The 22,785-nt window shown below is 30.2% G+C and overlaps 1 protein-coding gene and 1 long non-coding RNA gene across 3 annotated transcripts in view; one reads left to right on the forward strand and one right to left on the reverse strand.

The window, feature by feature from the left end:
* Nucleotides 1–4,173: 4,173 nt before the first annotated feature.
* On the reverse strand, nucleotides 4,174–9,515 carry LOC9304281. Of its 2 annotated transcripts, XR_002330670.1 has the most exons (7): nucleotides 9,241–9,515; nucleotides 5,369–5,491; nucleotides 5,025–5,281; nucleotides 4,849–4,940; nucleotides 4,693–4,771; nucleotides 4,476–4,579; nucleotides 4,174–4,382 (listed from the first exon to the last, which is right to left on the reverse strand). It is a non-coding gene; the product is annotated as an uncharacterized LOC9304281 (long non-coding RNA). The 2 variants fall into 2 exon arrangements; XR_002330669.1 differs by having other exon boundaries at nucleotides 4,355–4,579.
* Nucleotides 9,516–17,654: 8,139 nt separating this feature from the next.
* Nucleotides 17,655–22,785, forward strand: part of LOC9306317 (baruol synthase) — a 5,571-nt gene continuing 440 nt past the window's right edge. The window contains 13 exon segments of the mRNA XM_021016548.1: nucleotides 17,655–17,883; nucleotides 17,989–18,174; nucleotides 18,274–18,363; nucleotides 19,393–19,593; nucleotides 19,791–19,875; nucleotides 19,970–20,136; nucleotides 20,240–20,431; nucleotides 20,521–20,634; nucleotides 20,740–20,991; nucleotides 21,078–21,176; nucleotides 21,879–21,935; nucleotides 22,009–22,055; nucleotides 22,193–22,679. Coding sequence (XP_020872207.1) covers nucleotides 17,680–17,883; nucleotides 17,989–18,174; nucleotides 18,274–18,363; nucleotides 19,393–19,593; nucleotides 19,791–19,875; nucleotides 19,970–20,136; nucleotides 20,240–20,431; nucleotides 20,521–20,634; nucleotides 20,740–20,991; nucleotides 21,078–21,176; nucleotides 21,879–21,935; nucleotides 22,009–22,055; nucleotides 22,193–22,679 — 2,181 coding nt within the window. The 5' untranslated portion in view covers nucleotides 17,655–17,679.

Raw genomic sequence — 22,785 nt, forward strand, 5'->3', positions numbered from 1 at the left:
GCTCTCACCAGGTTAAGATCTTCTTGTACTTTGAGAGAAAGACATTGATGTATCTTCATTAAGCTTCAGCCAATGATCAGCTTCTTCTAAAGCGTAGCCTAATATAATATAAGGATCTCCCTGATTTCCAGCATACATAAATCCATTTCTCTTCTTCCATATATATCCCATAGAATCCACGGTAATTAATGCACATCTAATGTTGCTAGGGATACTTTTATTCTCCATTAACATGAAAAAAATGAACCATTTGGTCTTCTAAAGAAGACGAGACTCCTTGTTGGCGGACCTACGTGCAAGAAAGGAGGGTCATGTGACCTCCCTAAATTTCAATATTTTACTTATTATGATAAGAAAAAATACATTTGGCTTGACAAAAAAAATATTTTAGCTATGTCTGACCTGGGTAAAAAATAATCCTGGGTCCGCTACTAGTAAGGGAGGAAGGTTAGCTAAATCCCATATTTGACGTGCACCATAACATTAAAAAAACACATGACAAACAGTTTCTATGGCTGAATTGCAAACCTTACAAACCGGGTCAGCCTGCATACCATGTTGTGTGATGCATTCAGCCACCGCCAAAGCCTTTGACAAAGCTCGCCACATAAACACTTGTTTTTTTCTTTAACAACTTATAGATTATTAGAAAGGCTCCAAAAACCAATTCAGGGGACATTGTTTACACTGTTTTTTTCACTAAATTAAAAATAAAATAAACAAAGAAAACAATTAGCGAGAATTCAATAGATTAAAAGCATTGTGCACATGGAAAAAGTAGGGATTCATGAAAGCATATATCAGATAACATGAATCTCCAAGATAAAGTCAACTCACTCTCGTAGTGTTAACTATCTATGCAATGAATTCCTAAAATACTGAACTCTCGTTTGAATTTCAGAATGATACAAAGACCTATTGTTCAAAGTGAAGAAACATTAATAAAAGAGACATTATACCTAGCTAACAAAAAAAAAAAAAAAAAAGACATTACCTTGCTAACAAAATTTTATCAACTCAATGACAAAACTTAGGACATGATCACAATAAACATGATGTAAGTAAAGCACATAAGGAGCCACATGTGGGTAAACTTTCGTATCCTATACTATTATTTGGAGAGTACACTTTATAAGATACCCTTAACTAACCTTCCTTTTGTAAAAAATTACCTAAAAATGCCATTAGAGATAAAATTTCAAAGAGTAAATTAATTCATCTTATTAAGGATAAACAAGTCAATTTATATAATTTAATTAATTTAATTTAATTATAAAAACGAAAAACACATTATTATTATTATTTTTAAATGACCAATCAAAATGAATATATAAGATTTGATATCTAACTTACCTTATTAATTTGTTATTAATCATTATATTTCACCTCTCATCTTTATATGATTCTATTATTGTGAAACAAATAAATCATCATATCATCCATATAATAATAAAAAATAGATTTTTTTCCGCATATGCCATAATTTGAATTTTTTAAAACGAATATAAATTATTCAATTTATGTAAAAAAAAATTAACGAGTCAAAAATTTAGACTTGGATAATATATTTCCTTTAAACAAAAATAAATTCAAAACAAATTCCGCCTGAATAACGGGTCAGAATTTGAGTTATTATATTCAATTTCATATATTTTTTAAAAAATATATAATTTTATATACTACGATACAATTTTAAATATTTTAATTTAGAATATTTAAAAATAGTTTTACTTGATATTTAAAAACAAATATCATCAATACTTAATAAATTAAAAAATTAAAAATTATACATATGCTAATTTGGTTTTCTTAAACATATATATTTAAAAAATATTTATAATAGACGGTGGGTTAAATATAATGTATTATATGATGAAATGAGTTATGATCCTTATAACTATTTGAATATTTATATTTAAGTTCATACAATTATTTTAAAAAAATTCTTAATTTTATATTCTACAATAAAAAATAAAAAAATATATTTTAATTTGGAAAAATTTAAAAATAGTTTAATATAATATTTTACAGAATATCATAAATATTTAATAAATCAAAAGATAAAAGTTATAAATACTCTAATTTCCTTTTTCAAAGCATAAATAATTAAAATATTTATAACAAGTAGAAGGTTAAATGTAATGTATTATATGATAAAAAGAGTTATGATCTTTATAACCGAAACCATATTAAGATTATATGATGAGATGAGTTAAATAAGGTTTGACACCTCTAAATATTTAAAATTTTGATTCTATAAGTATATATGAAAATAATGAATGATTGATTGTGCACACAATTTTTTTATTGGGATTCTAAAATATAAATATAGGTATGCACGAGTTGAATTTAATCTTATTATATACCAAAATATGTTTATTATATACACAATTTTTTTCACTTACTACTAGCATATATCAAATACATACGTTTTATTTTTAACCAAAAAACGTAAAAAACCGTAAAAATCGAACTGTAACTAAACCGAATTACATACGGTTTCTATATGGTTTCACTTTCTACAAAACGAAAAAAACGATACTAAACCGAAAAACCGTACCCCACTCCTAATATTTTCTCATCAAACAAAATAAAATAAAAAAATCCTTATATGTCATTGTATTATGTAAAGAATTATTAAAATTATACTATAAAACAAACAATAATCCAACTTTATATAAATATTTAAAAATTAAAATTTCATCCGTGCTGTTCCAGCACGGGTTATGATCTAGTGGCAACATATTAGAATAACTTGCATTATAAACTTAGGTGATATTTGATCGAGCGGCGTGTAATATGTCTTAGGCATTTAATAGAATAACTTCGGTGATTTATTGGATTGCGATAATTGATTACTGTATGACTGACTATAACCCCTTGAAAATTTGCTAGCGCTAATCGGACGTTTGGTATGGGCCTAACGATTAATCGAAAATCGGATTAAAATCGGGGATTAATCGGAGATTAGTTTTAGAATTATTTTAATATTTTTAAAACATATTAATCAAATATTGTTTTCAAAATTGCAGTAAACACATAAAAATATATTTTTGAGACAAAGTTTTATGATTTTTATTACAAATTTATGATTTTTATTAAAATTTGAACATAAGTTATTGTAAAACATCACAAACTCCTAATTTAAATGATTGAATAACAAAAAAAAGTTTTTTATACTTGCAGTCTAAAAATAAGTTTTTTTAAACTTGCAGTCTAAAAATAATAGGGGCATGTAATATTAGGCGGGGAATAATCGGATTAGGCGGAAAGTAATCGAACTAGGCGGAGAGTTATAGGGTAACTGATTTCTTTAGGGAATTAGTCATTAATCGAAGCGGATAGAGTGGACGTAGCGATAAGCGTGGAGTAATCGAGGTAGGTGGGGATTTTTAGAACCGGACTATAACCTAATCAAATACATATGCTATAGTATGTTCAAAACCTTTTCTGGAAAACTAAAATTGAGATTAGCCAACAAGAAAATGATAGAAACAGAGAAATTATATAAATGCTTGAGAATAGATAAGAAGGGGCCTTGCAGTATTTCAGAAAGCTCAAAATTCGTCAATGAAAAAATAGAGATTCTGGACTAATAAACATAAGGAATTAATGAGAAAAAGACACGTGGAATAATAAACATAAGGTAATGAGATAAAGACACACCAAACAGTACTCATACGAGTAGGTTATTAAAAAAAAAAAAACCAAAAACAAAGGAGTAGGTCTTTTTTTTTTTTGGGCAAAACAAACCACAAAATTATTATACAAGAAATATAAGGCCAGACCAAAATTCAATGATCATCACTCGGAATCCTTGGAGATGTGGACTACGCAGCCAGCCGGGAACGTAAGTGTATACCTTCGAAGCACTCTTGTTTTTGGGTCCAATGACCACCTGACAAAACAAATTCACATCATATAAGTTTCGACATAATTAACAATCTACTTCTTCAAATTGGTCTAATAAACACTCTTAAGTTTAAATTAATTAACCTGAATCGGAACAAATGATGGAGCATGGTTGCAATTATGAGCTTAGCAAACTCACACCCTACACAATGAGTCCCGCCAGCTCCAAACGGTATGTAATCCCTACAGGCCCGGCTCGGAGCTAAAGCTGGTGAAGCTAGGGCTTTAGGCATCAGAATTTATTAACAAAATTTGGGGGCATCATATTTCAAAATTGTTGGTGGTATAGTGGTCAATGCCACTATTTGTCATGTTCTACGTGCTGGGTTCGAATCTAGTTTTTGTTAAAATTTATGCTTTTTTCTTCCAACAGATATTCTTAAATGGGCCAAACACATTTTTGCTTTAGGTAGCAAAAGAACTTGGGCCGGCCCTGAATCCCTAGATACCGTACCGTGTATATCTTTTCCCTGAAATTATTATCGACACACATAAAATGTTTATACTTAAACCTAATTCTTTATGTTTGTATTATAACACTCTTGATGAATCCAAGCAATTACCTGTCACCTCCATGGATTAAAAGTAAGTGGGTCACCATACTTTTCTTCATCAAAATGAACTTGCGGAATGCCAAAAAATAGCCACCCAGCAGGTAATGTATAATCTGTTAAAAAAATCACTAACTCATGAGCAAACTCTATATGTTCTCTGTTGTGTGTAAGCACTACACTAATCATTAGCAGGTATTAATGGTGCAATGTAAGAAGATATGCCAACCTCCAATCTGAACGTCCTGAGCATGTATTCTATGCACGGTAGGTTGTGTACTAGTAAACCTAAGCGACTCTTTGATGACCTGAAAACATGATGGACATATAAATTCTTTTTTTCCTTCGAGAAGTGTATTGTGTAATAAACCGATCAAAACCTTACCATGTGAGTGAATGTCATAGATTTGTATTCTTTTCCCATGTGATTCCAGTGTCTTTATCAGCTCGATTTCGAACAATCGCCTCGTGCACTCTCTGCAATTCTTTGCATGGTTAACATGTTGTTTGTAGATCTCTACAACATTAACTAAGAAAGGAATATCAATAAGAAAACAAAACCTGTAGTTCTTCCATAACGCTGGGGTGGTCTGCTACAAGCTTCACAACCGCTCCTAGAACACCGGGAGTTGTCTCTTGGGAGAGTATGAAGAAGGTGAATATCAAGTTCACGGCTCTGTCTATGTCTAAAGCGGCCCCATCCTTTTCCATTTCATCAAATATAATGTCCAACTGTCCAAGAAATCGCCAAGTCCTTCTTTTGATGCTTTCTTCTTCAGAATCAAGGCCGTTAGCAGCTTCGCAGCCTTCCTCCGAGACTACCAAAAATCACATGTATTATATTATATATATATATGTTCATTATAACATAAGATTTTAGTAGCATGCACGTAGATGAATCTTACCTTAACGAATCGATAAACAGTTGTCCCAGGAATGTTGTAAGAGAACTGAAACCAACTGGATCGGAAAGCATTCCAGCATAACCCGAGTTCTTTTACGGCCTCGGATTCCGTTTCACCCACCATCTTCAAATTAAAAATGTTAGGAAAACATATATCGTTAGATGATTAGTATCAGATTTTTCTGATTAACGGTTACATGCATGCGCCCGGGATTATATTTTTAAATGATACAATAAATAACCAAGTAGTTTAATACAAAATTTTACTACCGTAGAAATTTACATTAACATAAAAATTATTATAACTTAAGACAAAAACAGAAGTTTACACTTCATTCTTATTGTTTTTGTTAAGCCTTTTATCAAAAAAATATATATATTGTTTTTTACTATCACTAAGGGTGTCAAAATGGGTCAACATTCATGGGTCAATCCAACTCAACTCAACTCATAAACCCTAATGAGTTGAAAATTTTGACTCAAATGAGTTGATGGATCAAATGAGTTATTGAGTCAAATGGGTTGATCGATCAAATGAGTTGGGTTGTAATGGGTCAATGGTTTACCCATTTAACCCATCAATTTTTGTTAAATTGAATCAAACCAATTCAAATATCTAAACCGATTTTAATTTGAGTCTAAACAAAAATTATAAACCGATTGAATATAGTCCTTAATTTTCCCGCCAAAAATGTGAATACACAATTTTCCCATCAATATATAAGTTCGTGATTTTCCCGCCAATAACGTAAATCCGCAGTTTTCCCGCCCAAAACGTAAATCATTGATTTTCCCGCCAAAAAAATTTATAATTTTAACCAAAAACGAAAATATGTAATTTTCCCGCCAAAAACGTAAATCCGTGATTTTCCCACCAAAGTTTTTTATAATTTTTAACCAAAAATGAGAATGTAAAATTTTCCCGCCAAAAACGTAAATCCGTAATTTTCCCGCCAAAAACGTAAATCCATGATTTTCCCGCCAAAAACGTAAATACGTGATTTTCCCGCCAAAATTTTCAATAATTTTTAACCAAAAATGAGAATGTAAAACTTTCCCGCCAAAAACGTAAATCCGTAATTTTCCCGCCAAAAACGTAAATCTGTGATTTTCCTGCCAAAAACGTATATCATTGATTTTTCCGCCAAAATTTTTTATAATTTTTAACCAAAAATGAGAATGTAAAATTTTTCCGCCAAAAAAGTAAATTCATAATTTTCCCGCCAAAAACGTAAATCCGTGATTTCCGTGCCAAAAATTTATAATTTTTAACCAAAAACGAGAATGTGTAATTTTCTCGTCAAAAACGTAAATCCGTGATTTTTCCGCCAAATAATAGTGATGTTGATGATGATGATTATTATTATTATTATATTTTAATTATTAATTTATTTATTACATTAATATTTAATGGGTCAACCCATTTAACCTTCTAACCCATCCAATTAAATTAGTTCATGGGTTGACTCAACTCATTTGGCTAAATGAGTTGAGTCAACCCATGAACTCATTAACTCTAAACTCATTGGGTAATGAGTTGAGTTGAGTTGGGTTAACCATTTTGACACCCCTAACTATCACACATAAGATGTTTTTTTTTTAGTGAATTTTTATTTATTTATTATATGCAGTTTTTTAATCTGATTCACAATAATTATATATATAAGATATAGAAACTAAATTAAAGAGAAATTGTTAAAAATGCTCCTTTTTCAATACTCCTTTTCAAAAATGCCCCCTTTGAGAGTTCATTTTTAAGTTTGCCCTCTTTTAATTTTTAATGACCATTTTACCCTTATTTGAAACAAAATTAGGTCAACAAAATACAAAATATTTTTTGGCGGGAAAAGTGATTCCGCAATTTTCCCGCCAAAACACTTGTAAAAACCTTTAAAATACTTTGTAAAATTTTGCCGTAAAAATTTTTCCCGCCAAAAACTTTTTTTGCGGAATCACTTTTGTGGCGGGAAAATTTTACAAGGTGTTTTGAAGGTTTTAAGGAGTATTTACAAGTGTTTTGTAAGGTTTTACAATGTATTTTAAAAGGTTTTACAAGATACTTATAAGGTTTTATAAGGTATTTATAACTTGTAAAACCTTATAAAAAAACTTGTAAAACCTTATAACTTGTAAAATCTTATAATATCTTATAAATACCTTATAAATACGTTGTAAAACCTTTTAAAATACATTGTAAAACCTTATAAATACCCTGTAAAAAACCTTTAAAATACCTTGTAAATTTTTCCCGCCAAAAATTTTCCCGCCAAAAAAATTGCGGAATCACTTTTTCTGCAAAAAAAATTTTTGGCGGGAAAAAATTTTACGGGAACATTTTACAAGGTATTTTAAAAGTTTTACAAGTTTTTACAAGTGTTTTGGCGGTAAAAATTACGGGATCACTTTTCCCGCCAAAAAATATTTTGTATTTTGTGGACCTAATTTTGTTATATTTCCTTATATATTTGTGATATTTTTTATTAAAAGAAGGGTAATTTAGTTATTTTGTACATAAAAAGGGATATTTTTAAAAATGGACAGCCAAATGGGGCATTTTTGAAAAGGTGTATTGAAAAATGGGCATTTTTTTGAGTCTTCCTAAATTAAATGATTTTATTTTCTTCGTAACTTTCTTTGTTTCATTTACACTGCCGAAAAAATTCTATATCTGATCAATTTTTGGTTTAATTTTAATATTTTGAAATAATAATTCAGTTGATATAAAATATATATAAATATATATATATATACATATATATATATATATAAATCATATATAAATGATGGAATTTTATTTGTTTTGATATATATGATATTATATTCAATGGAAGATATAAACAAAATAAATTGGCTAATAATAATTTACTCATAAAACTCAAAGAGATTTCATTTCAAATCACTTAACATACACAAATTTTAAATGTATTTTAGTTTTTTTTTTGGTAGGGAAATGTATTTTAGTTTTGAATAACACCAAACTTTAAGATCTTTTAAGCATGATTTACAAATATGAGATCCAATAACACCAAACTATAAAACATGGTTTAGAATCATTGATTGAATAACAGTGGATTAGTTATATATTTCAATTCTATCAAAATCAATGATTGAATAATCTAATCATGCAGCTGATCCAAAAAGGAAAAAAAAAAGAGATTTGTTATTGGATTATTGATTTGTAGATATATATAGGATTTGAAAATATTTATTAATTATGAAATCAAGACATATGAATTTTGAAATAACATTTGTTTACCCATTGATTTGAATCCTTCTATTTTTCTCTTTCAAATCTATTCAAATCCATTTAAAACATATTTGGATTTTAAAATCCAAAAACAAATAAGTAAACGAATAAGATAGTATTTTAACTAGTATTTATAAATCATAAAACCAATAACACATGATTTTAGTTAGGATTTTAAAATCAATGATTGAATAACAAATGATTTTATTTTGGATTTCCATAATGATTTTAGTTTGGATTGAATAACAAATAAATCTATGAACCAATAACCCCTCATTCAATTATATGAAATCAAGACATATGAATTTTGAAATAACATTTGTTTACCCATTGATTTGAATCCTTCTATTTTTCTCTTTCAAATCTATTCAAATTCATTTAAAACATATTTGGATTTTAAAATCCAAAAACAAATAAGTAAACGAATAAGATAGTATTTTAACTAGTATTTATAAATCATAAAACCAATAACACATGATTTTAGTTAGGATTTTAAAATCAATGATTGAATAACAAATGATTTTAGTTTGGATTTCCATAATGATTTTAGTTTGGATTAAATAACAAATAAATCTATGAACCAATAACCCCTCATTCAATTATATTTTAGATTTGAATTTAATTACCTTGATTGATACCTCTCTAACGTCGAAAGAACCGTTTAGTGCTCCGTTCTCAACATCATTTCGTAACAAATTGTCAATTGTAGACAATCTCAAGACAATGAGATTAATGCTCGTAGAGAACTTATTAACATAGGAATATGAAACTAAGAAGGAGATAGCTCATATAGAGCTTTATTATGCAAAGAAACTAAAATGCGAGAAAGCTTAAATTGTCACCAAGATTAAATGATTCTAGATTTGATATTTCATAAGTTGAGAAGAAGAGAGTTGCTCCAAATGGCAACTCCCAAAGTTGCTTACATTAACTCTCATAATAGCATATATATGAATCTAGACTTACTAGAAAACCCTAATTACATATGATGATGGGCTTCTCATGAGGCATAGTTGGTGGGCTTCTTGAGGCCTCTTATATCAATGTCATGAATTAATCTTGTTTTTAAACCGTCGGGACCAACAAATCGAGTAGTCACGTTCCGGACATATTTATGAATATCCTTGCTCTGGAGGAGCACGTTGTTCTTTCCAAATATCCGCCTTAAGCTCTCTGTAGCACCCAAGTGCGAACTCGCCTTTGCCATCTCCATGTTCACGTCGGGATCAACCATAACTCGATTTAGGTTGTTAATTTTTTTTTGGAAATATTTTTTTTGTTAATATACTTTTTTTTTAAGATAACAATAATTTGGTAACGCAAAATTTCATGCTAATGAAATTAGTAGTATATTCAATTAGAAAAACAAGAAAATCTTAGATTTAAATATAAGTGATTTTACTATTTTAGATATTGTGTATGACGTTTAAAAGAAATAAAGAAATCTCATAGACCTGCATTTTAGATCAATGACTCGCGATTAACACAATTGGATTCAAAAGTAAATTAACTTTATAACCCTTAATGAGGTGAATTAAATTGGTGGTTACAATTTTTTTCTAATAACATAGTAACGTAATATCTTACGAAAACAAATTTGTTTTTTTTTTAAAGTATAATAATATTAATATAGAGATTCATAAATGACCAAATTACCTTTCTTGGTTAACACTTTCATGTTATACATATACTTCCTATTACACGCACACAACTGCTTCCTGTTGCACGCAAACAACTGCTTCCTGTTATACGATGTACTTTCAGTTGCTTTTTCATGCTCATCTGACCACTTAGCTTCTCATCTGGTTCGTATTTAGCTCAAAAATTATTTTATATAGTTTAATTCTAATTTAATTGGAAATGTATATTTGATTTTGTCAAAATCATAATAATACAATTAATATCAATTAAAATTTTGTTTTGTGTCGATTCCTGGTGAAACTGGTTTAGATTTATATGATATGGTATGAATAAATGATTATAAACATGTAGTCCAGTTATTTGACTGAGAGGATCTCCACACAAGATTTTCACTGTTTATGAAAGTGTCTTGGTATTATTTTATTTTTGGAAAAGGGGTTCTGTGCAAAAAAACCTTCTAACTCACCAATTTTTGAAACTTTACCGTTCAACTAAAAAAATGCAAATTAATCATACGTGGTCAAAAATGATAAGCAATCTAACCCTTATATGTATATTGTAAACATTTCACAGTTATATACATTAGATTTCTAAAATTCAAATGGTTGAGTTAAATTCCTCGTCGCGAGAGATTCGATTTAATATATTATTTATCAAAATTTTATAAACTTGACGGTAATAAAAATAAGTTACATTGCATATTATTTTTGATTTCATATATTTAATTTATATTTTTTTAAGGTTAAAGATAACATTATAAAAATTGACGAATTTGAGGATCTTTTGCTCAAACCTCAAAAAAATGTCTTGGTATTATAATTTTAAGCTTTTAGTCAAAGTTTATAGTCAAATCACTTTTTTCTAGTCTTTGTTTTTATCTCCAGTGATCGTTGCATGTTCTGCACTAATGAAATTACCAAAAATTTTGGTATACTCCAAGACTTATATAACTTGTTACATCATCAATAGTATAATACAATTTTACATATACTTAACTGGTTATATTCAAATTTGTGAAACACTTTCCCCCAAACAATTTCTAGCTATCATAGAGTATCTCAGAACTTATTTTGTTTTTTTCTCTTTTTAGTCGAGAGGGCTCACGTATCTTCAGAACTTATAACACGCATAACCTTACAAATACTTATAAACAACTTAACAATAGACACTTTCCCAATATTTTTAATCACTATATTTGCACATATGAAACTATCACGTACGATTTAAAGTTACAACCCTAAAATCATTGGATATATGAAACTCTTTCTAAAATTCTAGCGTATATCTCTCCTTCCACGAATCAAGCATATGCAATAACTTACGAAATTAATGCTCCGATTGTCACGTGAAATAGCTTCAATTATCCGATGCTGATGTTATACGATATACGTTTGACTTCGTCTATATAATATTTAATTTATACATCTATATCTATATATTATATGTCATCTGTAATATATAAATTTTATATTTAAAAATGATGCACTGTATTCACTGTATGGGTGCACAAGGAAAACCACGAATACTGCAGCTTAATTTGAATTCATTGAATAGTATATAAATAGAGCCGGCTCTAACATTTTGAAGGCCACAAATTTTAAAAAAAAAGAGAGGCCTAATTCTTCCCAAAAAAAAAGTTACGGTATTTCTGCAAGTGTGAGAATCGAACCCTCAACTTCTGATTCCTCCAGCCACCGTTTAACCAGCTATAAGAAATTTTTGAAAAAATGAGGGCCGATATATGAATAACTACAGTCTGCGCCGCAAGTACATGCTTCCCTAGCTTGTGGATAATAAAAATGATAAAAATGAAAATTCATTATTTTTTTAATATCCACAAAAAAATTCTTAATCGACATTTAATCTAAAACCAGAAAGTAACAATTTTTATTAGGTTTTAAACTATTCCCTTCGTTTTATTTGAAGTATCGTTTAAATTTATCATTTCACATATTAGAAGACTTAATAAAATGTTTGTTATACCCTTTCTTAGTAGATTACATAGTTTCATCTCCCTTATAAAGATATTGAAGTAATAGAGTAATAAACAACCGGAATCTTAGTTACAGTTTTGTATTAAAAACTAAAAGTATAACACCCCGATTTTAGAAATGTAGTAGTGCATGCGGAGATGTTTAAAAGAATTGATTTGGCTACCTATATCACCAAAGTGCACTTATCTTTTTGGTCAAACATCCTGAGAGAACTCCACAATTAAGCGTGCTTGGGCATGAGTAATTTCAGAATGGGTGACCTTCCGGGAAATGATTGTCGGAATCGTGCGAGTGTGGACAAAACACGGGGAAAGAACATATGATGATTTATAGGATCGGTAAACAAGTATTTGAGCCTCCTGGACATAGCGAACTGACCGTCGGACAGAGATGTTGGGCCCACGGGCTTGAGAGAGAATGTGAGATCCATTAAAAGAGGTAGTGGTTGGAGTGTTATAAGTGGTATCATAACCAAACCCAGACAAGTGTGGAGTCAAGAAGACTCACACCATCGGGGGTGACGGTCTTGGTGCGCAACAAAGACGATGCGATCTGTTAGTGGGGGTGAATTATAACACCCCAATTTCAGGAATGTGGTGGTGCATGCGGAGAAGTTTAAAAGTGTTGATTTGACCACCTATATCACCAAAGTGCACTTATCTTTTCTGTCAACTGTTCGGAGAGAACTCCACAGTTAAGGGTGCTTGAGCTGAAGCAATTCCAAGATAGGTGACCTTCCGGGAAGTGATTGTCGGAACTCTGTGAGTGAAGACAAAACACAGGAAAAGATCATGTGGTGATTTGAAGGATCGGTAAACAAGTCTTCAAAGCCTCCCGAACGTAGCGGACCTACCGTCGGTAGATGGTGGGCCCACGGGAATTGATTTGACCACCTACGTCACCAAAGTGCACTTATCTTTTCGGTCAACTGTCCTGAGAGAACTCTAAAGTTAAAAGTGCTTGAGTTAGAGCAGTTTCAAGATGGGGGACCTTCCAGAAAGTGATTGTCGGAACTGTGTGAATTAGGACAAAACACAGAGAAAGATCATTTGGTGATTTGTAGGATCGGTAAATAAATTTTTAAAACCTTTCCGACGTACTGAACCAGCCGTTGGTAGATGATGGATCTACAGACCAAAAGAGCACGTGAAACCCATTAAGAGAAATGGTGGTTGGGACATTACAGAAAAACAATACTTAATTTAAGATTTAAAAGACAATTTTACAACTATTTGGCTTCTTAAATGAAAAAGTAATGTTTAGACAAAAAAAGATGATAATTCTTAAATTTTGAAGTCAAACCACTTTGTTTATGGGCGGTGTCGTTAATTGTTACATTGTTGACTAATGGAATTTAGAATAGATAGATTCTCATCGAACAGAACGTAAATGCCTAGTGCATTTTAATTATTAGTTTATCACCTAATGTTTTAATATACAAGGTTGTAAAATGGTATGCAGTTTAGTCTTTAGAATATAGACAGATTTTCATCGGACAGAACGTTAATGCCTAGTGCATTTTAATTATTAGTTTACCACCTAATGTTTTAATATACAAAGGGGTTAAATAGTACGTATTTTTATGAGCAAATTGGATAGAAGACAATAGAAGGCTAATTAGTTTTTCCGTTAATCGTTTTAAAGCTTATAACAATGAAAATATTAGTTTCTCTTTTTATCAAAAAAATTTTTACGCGTTTCTCCATTTTAACACGATCCGACTTAGTACATGAGACATCAAGATGTTATGCATGGATTATAACGAATCGCTACTCTCATTCAAAGCCATAGTTTTTAACACATTTACTATTCATCATAACAAGTATAATATTAGGCATGGATGAAATATCTTGATTCTATAATGTAACTGGAATTTATCAAATTAAGAGTATCGAACCAAACCAAAATCATCACAAATACTGAAACGGGAGTTAGATTCTTATATCTGAAGAACTAGAACTGAACCCGAACTAAACCAAAAATTCAATGGATACCCAAACATACAGAAATATAATTAGATACCAAAAAATAATATTTATATATATTTAAATTTTAGGATATTTCAAGTATTTTCAGATAATTTGAGTAGATTTCTGTTTATTTGGATAATACAGTTACAATTTTTTCGAGATCTTTTGGGTAATAAAATTACAATTTTCTTTGATTGTATTGGGTACTTGTTTTTTACATTTAGGTAGATTTTGGTAAAAATGACCAATCCGAACCGAATCCAAAGACTTTTTGGTTCTTGACTGGTTCATCATAGAAATCTCCTAACTGACCCGATCCGACAAGGAATCAAATCGAATCCAAAATTCTAAACTATATGAATGAAACCTAAACCCTAAAAGTGAAAACCATATGGAACTGATCCAAAACCGACCCTAACTTAACCCATGTACCGCTTATTTTAAAACAAAAATTAACAAGTATTTCCTGAATCCAGCCCGCACATTTTGAATTTATAACTAGTTTATACGAAATTTCATTCATCTACTAAATACTACTTAAGGCCTGGTTTGACTCATATGGTAGATATAAACCTAAATAGCGGAATAAATGAATTATGAAACAAAAGAATCAATAGATCGATAACACTCTTACAATCTGAATTTATTTTTTAAACGGCGAGAAAACTACTATTTAATACATGGAATAAGTTTCTTTAAGTGGATGATTTGTTGGGTTGTAGTTGTAGAACTTTTGTTGTACGATTTTTGGTGTATCTGTGTTGGATGTAGCTGTAGTTTTTTTTTGTAGAAATTTCAATAGTAAAACCTGATTGGTAATATTATAAATTTAAATCTTAAGTATATGAATTTTATAAATTTGTAATATATTACATACAATAAAGGATGAAACATAGAATAAATAGTAAGTTTTATAAATACATAATACATTATATAATTTCTGGTGAAAATATTTATTATAATATAAATTTTTATAATAACTAAATGAAATATATATATATATATATGTATATAACTTTTATTATTAGGTCTTTTGTTACTTATATATTTAATGTTTATTTTGGTAATTTAGTGAGTATATAATCCAGTATTCAGCTATTCATGTTTTTTTTTTTGTTACTCTGCTTTTCACAATTATGGTTTTAGTTCATTAGCTAGCTTAATTACGATTTTTCTCGTTCTGCCCCTCGGTGCTTTCACTTGTTTTCTACTCGCCATTTATGGCAGTTTCAGCTCTTTTTGGTCAATTGATTATTGGAGATTTACAATATAATCTCTATAAACTGATTCACAATAAATTAATAAATACTATAAAATAATAAAATTATTTGTACTCAAGTCGGATCGGTGTAAAAATAAATAAAATTTTATAAGATAACAATATTTTTTAAAATCTTTATGTAAATATATGGTCAAATAATAATTATGTAAATTTTTATATGCATATATGTATTTTTTTTCCTTCACATATGCATATGTATATATATACATATATATATATATAATATATTATTAGTGGCTTTTAATGAAATTTGCTTAGATCTCATCACTGATTTTTTTAATAAAAAATGTTGTGTCGTTTTTTAAAACTATCTTATTTTTTTTTATGGTCAATAAAATTTTCATAAAATAACCAAAACTCTCTGAGAAGTATGTATAATAGCAAATCTTGATAAGAGCTCGTAAGATAAATCCAAACTATAATTATTTCGTTTATTGATTTAAAGACGTTGTTTTTTTTTTCAATCAAACATGGGTGAGAAAGTGAGACTGATGAGTGGTAGGTAGGGATGTCAAAATGGTTAACCCAACCCAACTCAACTCATTATCCAATGAGTTTGGAGTTAAATGAGTTCATGTGTTGACTCAACTTATTTAATTGGGGAGAAAATTACGTTTTATTTGATGGGTTAGATGGTTAAATGGGTTGACCCATTAATGTAATGACTAAATTAATAATTTAAGTAAATTAATAATAAAAGATAATCATTATTATTTGGTAGAAAATCATGGATTTACTATTTGGGAAGAAAATTACGGATTTACGTTTTTGGCGGAAAAATTGCACATTCTCGTTTTTGAATAAAAACTTTGAATCTTTTTTGGCGGAAAAATCACGGATTTACGTTTTTTGCTGGAAAATCGCAGATTTACGTTTTTGGCGAGAAAATCACGGATTTACTTTTTTGGCGGGAAAATTGCACATTCTCATTTTTGGCTAAAAATTGTAAAAAAGTTGGCGGAAAAACTGCGGATTTATGTTTTTGGCGTGAAAATCACGAAATTTATATTTTTGACGGAAAAATTGTGTATTCACATTTTTGGCGGAAACATTAAGGATTATATTAAATCGGTTTAGAAGTTTTGCTTAGACTCAAATTGAAACTGGTTTAGAGATTTTAATTGGTTTAATTCAATTTAACAAAAACTGATGGGTTAAATGGGTAAACCATGGTTGACAAAAAAAAAGGTAAATCATTGAAACTATTGATCCATTACAACCCAACTCATTTTATCCATCAACCCATTTGACTCAATAACTCATTTGATCCATCAAATCATTTGAGTCAAAATTTTCAACTCATTAGGGTTCATGGATTGAATTGACCTATGAATTTTGACCTATTTTGACACCCTTAATTAGTAGCAGGGGCGGAGGCATGTGCAATGGAGGGGGGTCAACAGACCCCAACAAACTTTAAATACCTTTAATGTTTTTTTAAAAAATGTAAGATTGACCCCATTGAAAATTTTACTCTGACCCCTATAAATCTGACTTAAACATATGCTTTACTTAAAAAGAAAACCCAAAACCCATATTCTCTAGCTAAAAATATACTTGATCTTTCTAAATTGAACCCAAACCCATAAAACAGTCATTTAAGCCATGTAAATCTTTATAAATTTGGATTTTTAATTATAAAACTAGTCGCTTACAAAACAAAGTTTTAATGTTTATTTTTGTTTATATGATTTTGACTCCAATAAAAATCTGTTCTAGCTCCGCCACTGCCTAGTGGTAGGTAAGGTATGGTGAATAAAAAAAAAAATCGGAAAGTAAGACATGAATTTAAAGTTAAAGCCTATATGTATTTAATTTCAGAATGTTGATTTTTTAAAATAAGAAATTACTCTAAGAAAGTCGTTATTTGATCCTAAAAAAAGTTATTTGATCAAAAATCGTAGAAAGTTATATATACTTTGAGAACATAAATTATTTTAACGATAATTAATAAAATATTATTAGTGATTTCAAATAAATAATATAAACTTTTACAAGATGAGTATAAAGTAATATAACGATAATATAGGAGGTATTATTAAAATTAGTTATTAAACAACTATAGATAGTAGATACAATAGTTTTTTCCAAGATGCATGCATCGTCAGTTTCTATATATATATATATAGAGTATAGCGTGTTCTTTCATTCCGAATAAACTTGTACGATTGATACAAAATGTGGAGACTGAGAATTGGTGCTAAGGCCAGAGACGATACTCATTTGTTCACCACCAATAACTACGTTGGGAGGCAGATTTGGGAGTTTGATGCCGACGTAGGCTCTCCCGAGGAACTTTCCGAGGTCGAGGAGGCTCGTCGGAATTTCTCCAACAACAGGTCGCGTTTCAAGGCTAGTGCTGATCTTCTATGGCGGATGCAGGTGAAATATTTTACAATGTAAAAGCATAACAATTTGGTACCTATTTCAGAAAATAGTATTTTTATATATTCCTTTATGTTCTATTTTGTTTTGAGGACTTTACAGTTTCTTAGGGAGAAGAAGTTCGAACAGAAGATTCCTGGAGTGAGAGTAGAGGATGCAGAGAAAATAACGTATGAAGATGCAAAGACTGCATTAAGAAGAGGATTACTCTATTTCACGGCCTTGCAAGCTGATGATGGACATTGGCCTGCTGAAAATGCTGGTTCCATATTCTTCAATGCCCCTTTTGTGAGTTACTACTCCCACACACTAAATTTTTTACATTTATAGTTAAACAATGAATTATCGATCCAACAATGATTGAAAAAATAAAATCATGCTGCGTAGGTTATATGTCTTTACATCACTGGACATCTTGAGAAAATCTTCACTCACGAGCATCGTATAGAGTTACTTCGTTACATGTACAACCATCAGGTACATCTATAAATATCTCGTTTGCACACAAAACATACATAGGGTGCAAATGTTTGTGTGTAGATGAATGATTAGAAACAACTTAGTTGAAACAAAAAGAATTTATATATCATTAAGCTCGTTTTTCTGCGAAATAGTAGATGAATGAATTCAAATTTTTTTTGCTCTGTGATTTGTTTTATTTTTAAATTTTTAGTTAAATAGGTTGAATCATTTTTACAACTAATTTATCTCAAATGGTGAAAAGTTAGATGAATGCTCTTACAACTTCTTAATTTAGAGGTGGGAGTACGGTTTTTCTGTTTGGTTTAGTTTCTATTTTTTTGGTTTTACGATTTTTTTGGTTTAAAAAAAACTAAAACGATATATAAACCATATGTAATATTGTTTGGCTACGGTTTGTTTTTATTTCCGGTTTTATGGTTTATCGGTTTTATAAATAATGAAACCATATGCATTTTAGTTCGGTTTTTGTTATTTTTGGTTTATTCCATGATTTTTCTTACAAAAAATAACAGTAAATATTTTTATCTTGAAGTATATCATCTTTGATTAATTAGATTATATGAAAATGTTAGTACATTCCAACATATTTTATCAATTAAAAGTTAAACGTAATATTATGAGCTATAACATCGTTCAAAGAGTCCTCTTCTCTAAGACTATACATATAGAGTTTCTAAAAAAAAACAACATTAGATTAAGAAAATTTATTTATGTAGCTTATATCATCAGAAAGAGAAAATATATAAAAAAGGATTAAATACTAACCAAATAAGTGATATTATAATATAAAAAATTAGAAACAGAAAAAAGAAAAAAAAAAAACAGTTTTACAGTTTTAAACCAAACCGAAATGAAACCAAAATATTTTTAATAATTGTAATCAAACGGGTTTTTGGAGAAAACTGAAACCGAACCATATCACCTAATTAAGGTTTATTAAGTTTGGTTTTTTCGGCTAAGGTTTGTTTTGCGTACCCCTATAATTTATTAAATACAAAAAGACTTGGCAAAATTGATTTGTAGAACGAAGATGGTGGGTGGGGATTACACGTAGAAAGCCCCAGCAATATGTTCTGCACAGTCATTAACTACGTATGTTTGCGGATCTTGGGAGTAGAAGCTGGTCATGATGACCAAGGAAGCGCTTGTGCAAGGGCTCGTAAGTGGATCCTCGACCATGGTGGTGCTACCTACTCGCCCTTAATAGGAAAAACTTGGCTTTCGGTATTTGACTACTTTCCTTTTTCTATTATATATGATGTATTAGGATTTAGGAATATCCTACATCGAGAGTAAGATAAGACCTTGAATGGTATAAAAGAGACATCGTCATTTGGTTTTGAATTAAAATCTCATGAAGCTTAAAATCGTCATGTAATATGCATACATGATAATATCTTCTTTCATTTAAAATTGATTAGGTTCTTGGAGTGTATGATTGGTCTGGCTGCAAACCTATACCCCCTGAGTTCTGGTTCCTTCCTTCTTGTTTCCCTGTTAATGGAGGTTTGAATTTAGACAGCTTATAATATTATGGTATTGTTTATGTTTGATTTCATTTTAATTTTGCTTACATCTTTCAAAATATATATAAATGCAGGGACTCTCTGGATTTATTTACGGGATATTTTTATGGGGTTGTCATACTTGTATGGTAAAAAGTTTGTTGCTACCTCAACACCTCTCATTCTCCAGCTCCGAGAAGAAATTTATCCCGAGCCTTACACAAAAATCGATTGGAAGCAAGCACGAAACCGATGTGCAAAGGTAAGTTCAGATTAAAACTTTTTTTTTAATAAAATAATTTTATAAAAAGTGTTAGTTAACTAAATTTTTAATATGTTAAAGCAATGGGATGATTATCATGCAGGAAGATCTCTACTATCCACAATCATTTTTACAAGATTTATTTTGGAAAGGTGTTCACATATTCTCAGAAAATATCCTAAATCGATGGCCTTTCAACAATACCATAAGACAAAGAGCTCTTCGAACTACTATGGATCTCGTTCACTATCATGATGAAGCCACCAGATACATTACAGGCGGATCTGTGCCGAAGGTATTTTTTTTTTCTTATTTTATTGTCTTCTCAGATCTGTAACAGAATAATATATGGATTATATTTTTGTTTTTGCATTTTTTATATAGGCCTTTCATATGCTTGCATGTTGGGTAGAAGACCCAGATAGTGACTATTTTAAGAAACATCTTGCTCGAGTCCCTGATTTCATATGGATTGGCGAGGATGGTCTTAAAATTCAGGTTAGTTCTTCTTGATTCTAACTTTTATTTATATAGAAACTCTAAAATCATACTATCGAACATAGCACTAAAGACGATGTATTAACATATGTACAACATTTGCAGTCTTTTGGAAGCCAGTTGTGGGATACAGCCTTGTCGCTACATGTCCTTATAGACGGTTTCGATGATGATGTTGATGACGAAATTAGGTTAACGCTCTTTAAAGGATACGAGTATTTGAAGGAATCTCAAGTTACAGAGAACCCTCCTGGCGATCACATGAAAATGTTCCGTCACATGGCGAAAGGTGGATGGACATTTTCGGACCAAGATCAAGGATGGCCAGTTTCAGATTGTACTGCTGAGAGTTTAGAGGTAAAAGTAGTTAATACACCAGCTTTACTGTACTAATTTAATTTCATAGCCTGAATCTAAAAAATAATTTTTGTCAAAATCTCCAGTGCTGTCTATTCTTCGAGAGCATGCCATCAGAGTTTATTGGCAAAAAAATGGCTGTGGAGAAACTCTATGAAGCCGTTGATTTCCTTCTCTATTTGCAGGTATGTCGATTAAGAAACTAATCGTATATTTTCTTGTTTCCAACGATTCTGTATAATAAAATAAATTTAACTGGTAAAATTTAGAAAGAAATACTTGGAAATGATGAATTCTAATAACTAACTGATTTTAGTATTTAATTAGCTAATTCATGTTTTATTATTAAACAAAAAATTAAATTTAAATATGTACCACTTTAACATATTACTATATTAGTGATATAACCGCTATGTGAGTATAGTATGATTTTATTATATAATATTATTCATATCTGTCCATGGCAACTACGCATCAGTCTCAGTGGCGGACCTAGGAATAAGTTTTAGGGGGTCAAAATATAACTAAAATAAATAATAATTTTTTTTAAAAAAACTAAAGACATCTTTGTTTTTTTTATATAAAAAAACCGCAAATTAGGTTCAATATTTATGGGTGAAGCAAACAAAAATGCTAAAAATATGTAAGGAATTGAGCCAAAACATTAAAAAATATAAAAATATTATTATATTTGAAGTGTCTAAACATAAATTTATAATTTTAAGAGGGTCAAAACAAAAAAAATAATTAAAAAAGTATAAGACTTAAGGGATTATAATACAATTTCAGAATTTTAGGGGGGTCAGCTGACCCCCTTTAAGCCTTACAGTATATTTATTTGATGTTTCATATATAGAGAAATATTTTGTACATAATTGTTGTTACAGAGTGATAATGGAGGTATAACGGCATGGCAACCAGCGGATGGGAAAACTTGGTTAGAGGTAAAATTTGATTTAGTTATATTTCACGGTATTTCGAGGATGTAACATTTAAACTGAATCCAATTGAATACAGTGGCTTAGTCCAGTGGAGTTTATTGAAGACGCGGTTGTCGAGCATGAGTAAGAATTTTTTTTTTTTTTTTGATAAACTCTATCGGCATGAGTAAGAGTTATTCATCAACCCTTCTTCGCGATCTATTATTTTTCTGGAAAAAGAAAAATAATTTAAATTGTGAGATATCATTTCTATCTTTTAGGTATGTAGAATGTACGGGGTCAGCAATTGCAGCATTGGCTAAGTTCAATAAACAGTTTCCAGGATACAAAAAGGAAGAGGTTGAACGGTTTATAACCAAGGGGGTGAAGTACATTGAGGACTTTCAAATGGTGGATGGTTCATGGTACGGAAATTGGGGAGTGTGTTTCATCTATGGAACCTTCTTTGCGGTAAGAGGTCTTGTGGCTGCAGGGAAGTGTTACAATAACTGTGAGGCAATTCGTAGAGCAGTTCGTTTCATTCTAGACACACAAAACCTGGAGGGTGGCTGGGGAGAAAGCTATCTCTCTTGTCCAACCAAGAAATATACTCCTTTGATAGGAAACAAGACAAATGTGGTGAATACAGGACAAGCACTTATGGTTCTAATTGCGAGTGATCAAATGGAGAGAGATCCTTTGCCGGTTCATCGCGCTGCCAAAGTGTTGATTAATTCACAGTTGGATAATGGTGATTTCCCGCAACAGGTGAATAAAATCCTCTTCTCTATTTCTCATTCACTCTAATATATAAGATGAATATAACTATACATTAATTACTTACATGTATTTCAAAGCTCGTGTCAACATATTG

The sequence above is a fragment of the Arabidopsis lyrata genome (genome assembly GCF_000004255.2).
Source record: "Arabidopsis lyrata subsp. lyrata unplaced genomic scaffold ARALYscaffold_7, whole genome shotgun sequence".
Classification (NCBI taxonomy): domain Eukaryota; kingdom Viridiplantae; phylum Streptophyta; class Magnoliopsida; order Brassicales; family Brassicaceae; genus Arabidopsis; species Arabidopsis lyrata.